This window comes from Toxotes jaculatrix, chromosome 15 (genome assembly GCF_017976425.1).
Source record: "Toxotes jaculatrix isolate fToxJac2 chromosome 15, fToxJac2.pri, whole genome shotgun sequence".
Lineage (NCBI taxonomy): Eukaryota > Metazoa > Chordata > Actinopteri > Toxotidae > Toxotes > Toxotes jaculatrix.
In genome coordinates, this window is record NC_054408.1 from 4,437,939 (window position 1) to 4,449,483 (window position 11,545).

At 41.8% G+C, this 11,545-nt stretch overlaps 1 protein-coding gene across 1 annotated transcript; it reads right to left on the reverse strand.

Moving 5' to 3' along the window:
* Window positions 1-449: 449 nt before the first annotated feature.
* ttf2 (transcription termination factor, RNA polymerase II) lies at window positions 450-11,463 on the reverse strand. The gene is made up of 23 exons (XM_041058140.1): window positions 11,378-11,463; window positions 11,029-11,134; window positions 10,485-10,571; window positions 10,118-10,187; window positions 8,817-9,647; window positions 8,401-8,521; window positions 8,002-8,172; window positions 7,568-7,725; window positions 7,085-7,166; window positions 6,638-6,763; window positions 6,371-6,521; window positions 5,805-5,910; window positions 5,407-5,591; window positions 5,136-5,289; window positions 4,885-4,976; window positions 4,370-4,455; window positions 3,642-3,775; window positions 3,316-3,495; window positions 3,160-3,218; window positions 2,771-2,924; window positions 2,286-2,368; window positions 1,889-1,963; window positions 450-1,660 (listed from the first exon to the last, which is right to left on the reverse strand). Exons 1-23 carry the CDS (start codon window positions 11,403-11,405, stop codon window positions 1,516-1,518), a joined length of 3,384 nt encoding a protein of 1,127 aa, XP_040914074.1. The 5' UTR covers window positions 11,406-11,463; the 3' UTR covers window positions 450-1,515.
* Between the last annotated feature and the right edge of the window lie 82 nt (window positions 11,464-11,545).

The window sequence follows — 11,545 nt, forward strand, 5'->3', positions numbered from 1 at the left end:
AGCATGGAGGCAACGCCACCCTCTGGATTTTACGCTGATTTTACGTCGCAAACATTTGGGAGCGCTGGGAAGATGGTGGACCGTACGGGGCGGCCCGCAGGAGCAAGAAGTCAAGGGATAAATCTGAGGCAAAACATTAGATAATGTTTTAATGATAATGCATGCTTTCATCCCCTGCACACTGTAATGTTTGAGCACACTGTAATGTTTGAGCACATAAAACCTACTCAAAACACTTTTTTTTCTCATATAGGTGGGTGTTACTAAATTAAACTACTTCAAATAAACACCATTGTCATCAACATCTCTATTATACCTTAAAAAGTACGAATAGATCAACATGTTTTTGGCAGCTGTAGTTCTGATCACACTGAGATAATTAATAAATCATTTCAATTTGCTATGCAAATGACTTAAGTACAACAAGCAGTCACATTAACTTCCATAACTTGAATTTATTTAAACAATGCAACAATACACAATAACTAAAAAGGCATTTGAAAACATCTCTAACGGAAATAAACCCCGTCAGATGACACAAGTAGAAGCAAATATTTGCTTCACTCCAATAATGAGTAAGCTACATAAAAATAATATAAAACTGGCAGAGGAAAATCCTCTTTTCAGTGTGTCCCTGTCATTTGACAGTAAAACAATAAGAAGACGTATACATACATACAAAAATATTACTAAATTATTGGCCACATTCAGTGCAGCATAGGACATAAACAGAAGAAAAAGTGCTGTGAAACAATATTCTAGACCAGAAGATAAGAAAAAAAGTTCCTCACCTGTGTGTCTATGGCATTTACCCTCCAAAACAGGCAATATACCTTTTTAGTTGTACATAGAAGTTATGATTTATATGATTTAAGTGTGCATGTTTCAAGCGGAGGAATTTGATATCTAGGTGTATGTAACAGTATCTGTGGTGGTAGTTTAGGTTGTCTTGGGAAATAGTACAATGTAGTAAATCTGCTGTTTAGTGTAACTCCACAACTGTGCTGCAGTAGCAGCTGAAGGAAACTGCTTACCTGCTAAACAACAAAAAATGTTATTAAGATACCCAATTTTCCTCTTTTATAAACAGCGTCAGGTGCCTCTTAAAAATGAATAAAGTGAGAGAAATTAATAGTCATCAAGGAACCTTTTGCTCTGGAGAAAAAGATCAGGGAAGAAGCAGCAGTCTATGAAGATGCAGAGCATGTGTAAGTTTCAGAACTAATTTAATACCAACTTAAGTATTGTTAAAATAAATCAGTTAACAGCACATGTATCTGAGTGAACAGAGCTAACAGAAGCCCTGAAATCATAGAACAATCAAAGAAAAGGAAAACCTGAAACAAAATGTTAAGGCACATTAAGCCCAGTAGCCTAATGTTTTCTAAAGCAGTTAGGATGGAGATCCCTGCTCTGGATTAAGCTGAGAGCACAAAGAAACCTGTCACTACATGGAGGAAAATAAGGTCTTGGGTATCTTAGTGTATGAACAGCTATTTTGAGTTTTCTCCCATCTCAGACACCAAAAATGATTTTGAGATCAGCCAGGGAGAGTTTGGTGAAGGTGCTTCCTGTTCCTGACAGCACGTTCTGGGCCAGCTCCCTCTTCTTCACCTGCAGTATGGAAATCTTCTCCTCCACTGTGCCTTCACAAACAAACCTATAAACAAACAATATGAATAATTTCACTCAGAAATAATAACATAAGGAAAATGTTGTTCCATGACTATCTGGACTTGTTCCTCCACTCCTGCCTTCATAACCCAAAAGTGATCTGTTATGTAACTTTGACTGTATTTTGGTGTTGTATTCAGACACTTTGCAGCTTGCCTTAGTTGATACTTGATAATAGCATCCACACATATTGGCTGTCTTGCTGATTTGTTACCTGTGGATGGTGACATCTTTCTTCTGTCCAACTCTATAGATTCGGTCACAGGCCTGATCCTCCAGGGCTGGATTCCTGTCAGAGTGTTCAGGGTTCAGAGGTTAAAAACTCAATTGCTATACTGAACACACAGAAGATCTTCTGATGATGATCTAGTCAGAAGCAGTACTACTGATCTGGATCTACTGAGATGTGTGTGTATTTAAATAGCAATTTTCATGTGAAGTTAGGTTTAGGGTCAAATAAAGAGCAATAACGAGGTTAAAGAACAATAGAAAACCCTAAAATAATTCAGAAAAACGGCATCCTGTATATACTGCTGATGTCATCAAGCGGAGGAGAGCAAACACCAACAACTGCACTCTTTTGGTTTTGTGTGTACCAGTGTGTGTCTCACCAGTGCATGTCAATGAGGAAGAGGTGATTCCCACCAATGAGGTTGAGTCCAACTCCTCCAGCACAAAGAGAAACCAGCATCACCTTTGATAGAGCGCCAGAAATACAAATCACAATATGATCAACTTTACTCTGGTCAAAGTTCAGTACATTAAGCTCTGAAAGTTAAGACAGCTGCACTGTTCACCTCCCAGGAAACCTCCCTCATCCATCACGTAGTTAAATGTTTATTTTGACAAAAATAATCACTAAAAAAGAAAAATCAACATTTGGAACACTGGTCAACTGATTCCTCTGTTTCTTTAAGTATTTAAGAATATTTCTATTGTAAACAAACCTTTAACAGCTTCAGAAAATATCTAAAAAATTGATTTAATTGTTTTCTAGTGTTTATATCTCTATTAAAAAGACCTGTCAATCATCTTGTGGTACTAAGCTCTACTTGTGTGTTTTATTTTGGTTCTTGAGTCGTGGGGTGAGATTTACCTCTGGCCCCTTAGGGTTAGTGTTGAATTCTTCCACCAGGTCCATGCGACGTTTGGGGTTGACAGTCCCGTCGATAACACCGTATCTTAAGCCCATTCGCCGCAGATGAACTGCTACAATGTGCAGCATACTGGTCCACTGGGACACGATCACGCTACACATTAACAGAGAGGAGATACCATGTGGATTAAACGTAAAGAGGTAGGATTAAATGATTCTCTTGAGTCACTTCTAATGACTACTCATTGAATATATAGTCCTTTAACAGATAATTTATATATACATAGAGGTTTATGAAGATGGTAAACCTGAATAAAAGAACAGTTTTGTTTGCCAAATGAATGCACTGAAAAAAAACGAGTCTGAGGTGGCAGTGAGACTTGTTTTACCTTTTCTGATTGTCACTCTTCTGTCTGATTGCCTTCAGCTCAGAGACAATAGCAGAAATCTGGAAAATTGAGGTTGAGGAATTAGTTCATTTGTAGTTAAAGTCTGAGAGAACACCACCAGTGATACAGGAAGACAAGCTGACGTTAGTTGCCCACCTTGCTGCTGTCACTGGTGTCCTCAAACAGCTGTGAGGGGAAGCGGGTGCCATTAAGGGCCACGGTGTCTTTAGGGTCAGGGCCCGATGGCGAGGGGCTGGAGGAGAGTGACAGAGCGTTGAGCTGCTCCTCCAGAGACAAGACGATCCCATCACCCTGCAGCTCAGTCGAGTCGAGAGTCTGAGCAGAAATGTATTTATTTATTTAATCAGTGCTTGTGGATACTATGCAGTTGGTCATTGTGTGTATTTATGTATGTGAGCATGTCTTTTTGATCAAGGACAAAACTTGTCAGAGCAGCAGAGTGTGCGCATGTGAATGTGCACCTTCTTAAGGAGGGACAGGTGACAGCAGCACTGTCGGAGGCGCAGCAGCAGGGACAGGATGTGGACGGTGCTGGACGCCTGTTGGGAACTCGACACAGCAGGTTCAGACTGCGATAAACCAAACTCTTGGGCCACTGGAGACAGAAGAGACACATGTAGTAATGTAATACACCGCCGCTAGTAATATCAACAATAATTATTCACCAAGTTTAAGAGGCAAAATTGTCAGCCCCAAAAATTCTTATTCCGCTTACTTTAATTTTTCAGTAATTCACATACAGTATTATTCTATAAATGCTGCTTTTATCCAGAGTATCATGTCACTTTAATATCCCCTCCAGAAACTGGAGACCACATCAGAAGTTACCGACTCCAAGTTTCAGATTAGCTGTAATTGTGGCACATTGTAAAACACTTCTTCAGGTTGAGCGATCATGCAGACATGAGTGAGAGAGGTTATTTAGTGTGTGCTTATGTGGTTAATAGCAAACACAGAAATATATTTGTAGAACACAAAATTTAATTTGTTTTTAATGTGATAATTTCTCATCAAATTACAATTTATCTTAACCTCTTTCTGTGCTGTCCAATCTGCCCCATACTGCCCCAGGGCTGAGACACAAACAGAAATCCCCATCATCACAATCGCACCAGCCACAATAACCGGAGCAGTATTCATGACACACTGTGCCTACAGAGGACTATAAAACAACCAGGTGATATCTCACCTTTGTCAAAGGGATTGGAATTGGAAGTGTTCCCCTTGTTCACGTCATTTCCTTCATGTCTCTTCAGGTAGTTCTGCAGAGTGGATCTAGAAGAAAAGAGAAAAATCACCATTCTAATGTCATTTTATATATTTTCTATTGATCTATCTTCTGTATCCAGGAAGATTTAATGGTATGCCACCTCTTTTTTTTGTGTAGTTACACACATTAAGACCTTGGAGATCACATCATTATCGTCATGGACTGAAGGCAGAGTAGTTTAAAGCACTAATTATTTTCCTGTACAGACTTAGCCAGATGGCCTAGAGAAGACGAGGACACTTCCCCAACCTTCATGTCACAACGATTAAACCTCACTTCAATCCTAGCTACTTTTCCATGCACTTCATGAGAAACATCGTGATGTAGCCAAAAAAAGCAATGGTGAATACAATGTAGAAGGCCAGTAATGCACAAAGGAGACATTTTCTCATTAAACTTGTATTAAATTAAAAATCGACAAGTTGTTGTGTTACCTGGATTGGGCAAAGACCACATCATACACAGCCTGCTCATCCTCAGACAGTTTGAGCTGACGCACCTCGCTGGTCCGCTCGGGAAGAGACACCTGAAACATTTAACATTTCACTTCAGCCAGGATCAAGAAAGAGCAGGGTACCTCCAGGCTGTGGCAAGCAGATACTCTGACATCAAGACAAAATCAAAGATGAACAGTTTGGCCTTCACAATGAGCAAACTCAATGAGACAATGTGAGTGTGTCTCTACCAGTGGTTTCCCTGTGGAGTCCATTTGGTCTTTGGTTCGTCGGAGCAGCAGACTCCTCGTCAGGATGTTCAACCTCTCTCTGCCCCTCTTAGAGCCGTTGTCAACCTGGGCTTTCCAGAGTTTGTACTCATCAAACGGAGAGCAACGCAGAAACCTGAGAGACAGTGAATGAACACAGTCTCATTCCAATTATCTATCTTGACTTCAACTGACAAGGCATGAACGAGTGCATGAGCAATGAATGAACGAATGAATGTTATTAATGTCTTACTTGAGCAGTGAGTACATGTCCAGCAGGTTGTTCTGGATGGGCGTACCAGTGACCGCCCAGCGAGCGCGGGCCCTCAGCTGACAGACAGCCAAGGAGGTCTGCACTTTTGGGTTTTTGATGTTGTGGGCTTCATCGAGAACGATGCGGGCCCAGGTCACTCGCAAAAGTGGAGCTGAGGGCAAGGGCTGAGGGAAAACGGGGATGAAGTGTACATGTGTCTGAGTTTTTAGTTTTATATCATCAGCACCAAAATGGAACATAATCAAGTATCAGCTGCCAGCATCTTTAGTTTGACTTCGTTTGTGATCATACAGTCTTACAGGCAGAATCTTAAATTGCAGCTTCGAAGCTGATAACTGCTGCAGTAAGAACTGTTATCGTTAACATACATTACTCACCACATCATCAGAATCCTTGGTGGGTTTGTCTGCCTCCTCCTTCTGGACTGGAATCTCCTTAGAGACCAAACTGTATGTGGTCACCACCACATCATAATCTGCCAGCCTGGGAGACGGACACAGGACATTTAACTCAATTTGGTCGTGTGTGTGCTTCAAATATCCTCTTAAACGGAAGGATGGCAGGTCACCAGAAATGTGGCTCGTCTTCCTTACAATTCATCAATAGAGTTGCCGTTTGGAAGAGTCTTGCCATAACAAACAAATTAGTTTGAGGGCAGAGACACAATGGGAAAGAAAGCGGTTTCTTTCAACTGCCCGCCTGGTCGTGATCAGTGGATATATTACTCTGTGTGTTAATGCACAGCAATCCTTAAAGGGTCCAAGGTCTGGTCGATGTTGATGTCTAAGTTTTGTCTCCTTGCAGCTACATTGTAATTTGTAATTGACAGCCAAAAAGCTGAGTACTAAACAGTCATAAAACAGGGTGTGACTGCACCTTTAGTAACAAAGACAGAGCAAAGAAAAGAGAAAACAGAGTGTGTGTGTGTGTGTGGTTCCCTCACACTTCGGCGCTCTTCTCTCGGTTGGGGCCATGGTACAGATACACAGTCAGCTTGCCTGTCTTCACATGTCTGTCAACCTCCTTCTTCCAGTGGTGAACCAGGGAGGCAGGACAGATGATCAGAGTGCCTTTAGAGGCCACGAGGCTGGAGTCTGGATGATGAACAAAAAGAATAATAGCAACAATAATAAACAATAATAACTCTATGGACAGTACTGAGGCTACCTTGCTGTATTCAGTCATACCAACTGAAAGAGGCTGTAGTTACCAGTTTTGGAGATCCATTTCTCCAGTTTCTTCTCTTCTTTCTTTTCGTCTTCCTCTTTTGCCTTTATCTTCTTGGTCAGAATGAGAGAAATCATGGTCAAGGTTTTCCCCAGACCCATGTCATCCGCTGATCCCAGAAAGAGTAAGAGCGAGAAGAACAAGGGGAAGAAACAATGAGAAAATAAAACATTGTGTGAAGCTTCTATGATACCCCGTAAAGAAGTTCTTTGTGCGCTTGAGGTAAATGGCGCTTGGATTGTTGTATCCAGGTTACATTACATTTTAAAAACGTTCACAGCAAAGTCTCCAGAAACAATCTCCTCCTTACTATAAAGAGTTTTCATCTCTCTCGTTTTGTGTCTCAGAAGGTAAAAGGAACAAATTATGTTAACTATCATTTTTTAATCTTGATCTCCTATGTGATGTTGATGTTACATGGTGAACATACCCAGAATTCCTCCACAGGGGTTCTGGGTTTCTCTCCAGAGCAGCCAGGCCAAAGCTCTCCTCTGATGGGCCAGGAGCGACACCTGAACCAACCAAGCACAAAAGGACAATGCTATTAGAGCAACAATTAAACGAGGATGTAGTGAATATTTTTCCATGGCCAACTACCAAGAGAATGTTAAGTAAAGATTCCTAAGAATTTCTTTTCAAAATACCAATTACATTATGGCAAAAAAGTATGTGGACATCCAAACATTTGGCCATAATGTGGCCATCCAACTGTGATACTGGGAGATAAGGCCTGGACTGACCTAAACCCATTTCTCTATGGGCCTGGCCACAATACTGGAAGCACAAAATAACCCCAAATTTGTGGACAGGGGTGATACGTCATTCCTTGAAGTTTCTTAAAAATCGTTTAAGTGGTGTCAGATTTCCTCTGTGTAGTACTAATGAACAACCAGACTAGTGACTGAAGTGATACCTTGATGCCTCTGGGGTCTGGGGCTTCAGTCTCAGAGTCGGGGCAGGACTCCAGGGATTTGTGGAGATGGTCGATAGCCTCGCTGGTGGCATTTTTCACCGCGAGCAGACGGTCCTCGGTCATCCTGCCACCGTAAAAAGCCTGGGCCTGTGGGTTTGCTGGAAATGTATGAATGAAAAAATAAATAAAAGCAGTGAAAGACAAAATAAATGTACAGACAAACAGTATGGATAGAAAAACAAAACCAAGGTGAAAATGAGAAATGCAGATGACATCAAACGTTCGCCACAAGCTTTCTAGATAGTACACATCCATGTGAAGCTATTTTATTGCTTTAAATAAAACTGGTATTTCCTGACAAAATTCCAAAAACGTTCTCAAATAATTACAGAGATGTCTTTGAAAACCAGATAGTGGTTTGGAGTTCAACCTACCTCCATACATCTGGGTATATCCCTGGCTCAGGTGGAGCCCCAGGGCGCTGCTGGAGGCCTGGTGCTGAGAGGGGCCAGGTGGGGCAGGGAGCAAGATGGTGCCGCCCTGTCGGCTGAATGGGTTGACCTGACTGCTACCAGCATCACTGCTGTCACATTCACCCTGGGACCCTGGGAGAGTGACAAATGATTGAATGATACATTATTTGGTTTTGCTGTACATTTAAAAGAGGGTTTGGTGCCTGGTAGCTCCTGACTACTGACTTTTACAATGCCCTGATTAATTAGGAGCTGAAGTGAGTGGCTGAGTGGAATGATTTGTGAAACATGCTGTACAGTGGAACAGAGGGTATTTATATTTTATTATTATATATTATTGCAACTATCTGCGTGAGTTACCAGGCTGAGAAGCAGCAGTGAGGCTCAGAGACTCCAGTGCCTCCTCCAGCTCCTTGACCTGTGTCTTCAACCTCTCGCCTTTATCTGGCAGAGCTGCAACATTCACCACAGACAGAGTGGCCTTGACAGGAGGAAAAAAAAATGGACAGACAGATGAAAATGATTTCAAAGGGGAACCTCTGACTCATTCATTTGAATGTCAAAGAATCAAGTTTGCAAACTTGACTGTAGCTGAGGTGCATATCTTGATCAGAATTCTTTATAATAACATTGGTATTAGCCTCAGAATTTACAGTATTACAGGGTATTTGTCCAGCTCTCGTCTGTACCACAGAGTTGCTCGTGGATGACATGTATGGCTTTCAAAATGTGTCCAAACATCGAATCACGTCTTTCTCAGTCAGTCCTTCACTCACCTTTTTCTGCTGAAGCTGAGCAGTGAGCAGACTGTGCAGTCCTTTGGGATCTTGCTGTTGACCTTTGACCTTAGAAGCTGGCTGAAATCCTGGGAAGGTGGTCAGGGTTTTTTGTACAGCAGAAACCGGAGGAGTTTTCTGAGCAGCTGGTTTCACTGACACCAGAACTACATCATCATCGTTGTCTTGGTGGTTTTTGGTTTGTCTGTGCTTAGATGTGGGGCTCTTGGTGTTAACAGAGTCTCTTGGAGCCTGAGCGATGCTGCTGCTGGGTAAAGATTTAGAGACACTCTCTTTTACAGTAGGATCATTTTGCTTCACCAGGCAGGTTTCACTTGTTGTCGGTTGCTGGGGCAAGTCCTTGTGAAGATCCTGTGAGGTTTTATTAATTTTCTCAGTATGTACAGCAGTGACGTTGGAGGTGGAAATAGCTTTTTCTGTTTTGCCTTGCTCTGTGTGCTTCTCTTCACTCTTGCCTTTGGGACTGTTTCTTTCCTCATCTGAAACTCTCTTCTTTAACTTCATCCCAGGAGGAAGCTGTTTACCTTGGTAAGTACCCAGTGAATTAAGATTCCTTCCCTCCTCTTCTTCCACCCCTGCCCCTACACTCTCCACATTTTCTTTGTGATAACTTTCTCCTCCTTCAGCCTTGTGACTTGCCTCACTGTCTTTCTCCTCCCCTCCCTTCTCATTACTTCCATCACACTGCATTCTTCTCCACTCAGAGTCGTTGTCTGACTTGCCAGGGGCCTTGAAGGGGTTTCGAACAGGTGGCAGGCAGGAAGGCTGTAGCTGTGTGTCAGATAGAGGGTTTCTCCTTTCTTTGTGTGACTGCAATGATGGAAACAACAGACATGTTAAAAATGGAAAGTGATTGAAAAGAATCAGTCTCTGAGAGAGAGATAGCAAACATTAAGAAACTAAGGAAAATAACATTTTGCAATAGTGCTTCACAATAACATATGGGGATGTTTGTATCTGTGTTTCTGTAGTAAGTATTTTTCAAATATATCTAATATATTTTAAGCCTTAACTAACACAGTGAACAGGCAGAAAATGAGGAGACAGAGAGAGAAAGAGGTCAGGAATGAGATGCATCAAAGGTCCTCAGTCAAACAGAAATCTGAGGACAATGCAATTACATAGTCAGTGTCCCAAACGGGGGGACACACCAAATGGAATCTCACAAAAGTTTTATCTTTGCAATATGATTGTGCAAAGAGAAAACATCTGGTGGGGACAAGGGTATTTTAGATATATAAATATTGTGAATGGTGAAATCTGTGAAGGTGTGGTCTTACTGCAGTCCAAGGCACGTTTCCACACCACCTCTGGCCCGCTTTTTTACCTATAATACACCGGTAGAATAACCTGGGAAAAAAACAGAATGAACCAAGAGTCACATACCAATCCAGCCAAAAGCTAGTGTGCTGACACACACAGACAGGTATTCTCTTGTTCGCATGCCATTAAGCGAGACATCAAATTCTTTTCACTTTAAGCTGGAGTAGGGTGGAGCTCTTATTTTGCAAAAAATGAATTCTAAACAATCTCATGTAAAGCTGCAACAAGAATTAGATTTACTCTCTAGTGTTGCTCGCAAATTATGACCTACAAAGGAAAACCCTTCCTGTTTTAGACCATAACACAGTCCACCCACACACCCACCTGTGGCTCTGCTGCTGCTGACTGTAGGTCAGAGCTTGGAGTTCCACCATCGAATCTTCATGTTGGAGGCAGTGGGATGGAGAGATGCTGGGAGGAGAGGATAATGATAATGCAGATCAAAAACAGGAGCATGCCGATTTTTTTTTCCTGATCACAAAAGTGGGAGATGGAATCCAAAATTTACAAAACAGCATTAATGAGTATCAGTGTGTGCCAAAGAGATAAGACTCTGGCATTTGATTCTGTGAGCGAAAGCACAGAGTACTGATGTTTGTTTAATGAGGTGTCTCAGATGTTTAGGTATAGGAGAGTGGTCTCATGCATCTCTACTTTGAGGTACTAGACCCATTCTGGGTTTGACATCTGTAGCCCTGAGTCATCTTTATAGAGGAACTTTTTCACAAGGCTGAGAATTTCCATGTCACTGCTGTGGTGGGCGCCAGGATTCACCCATGGCTTTGACACCTTATCTGAATTCGTCTCATAGAGTGTGACAAAGGGGATCACCGACTGAGGAAATGTGTGCCCTCGGTGATGTGAATACCTGGCCGGTTGACTGAAATTACAGCCTTGCTTGTCAACGCAGACGTAGAAGCTTTTGCCTTTGTTTGGTCCATCTTTCACGCCCGTTTTTAACATACAAACGCTGTCTGTGTGAGGATAAAGAGAATGAGTTATTTAGCGAATCCCATAAGCTTTCTGTTCACTGCAAGTTAGCAAGGGAACAGCAAGGTTCGGTTAAGCCAAAAGTAAATGAAACTGCATTGTCATGCACATGCCAAACAGTGATTCAGGGAATGAAATATAACTTTGACTCCTGGAAACTGAACACAATAACTAACCTTCTATTTTCTAACAAAACTAAACACTACCATTAACTTATTACTACTTACCATGGAAATTACATAAAATCTTCTCCATTGCCTTGACACCGCTAGTTGAGCCTCAGTTGCAATGAATGTGAAACTCGGTGTTTTCGCATCGACCAATCAGCAACCGTCAGAAAGCACATCCGGTATACAAATATCAATTTAAAAGTGAGCTTCCAAATGAGTTAATAA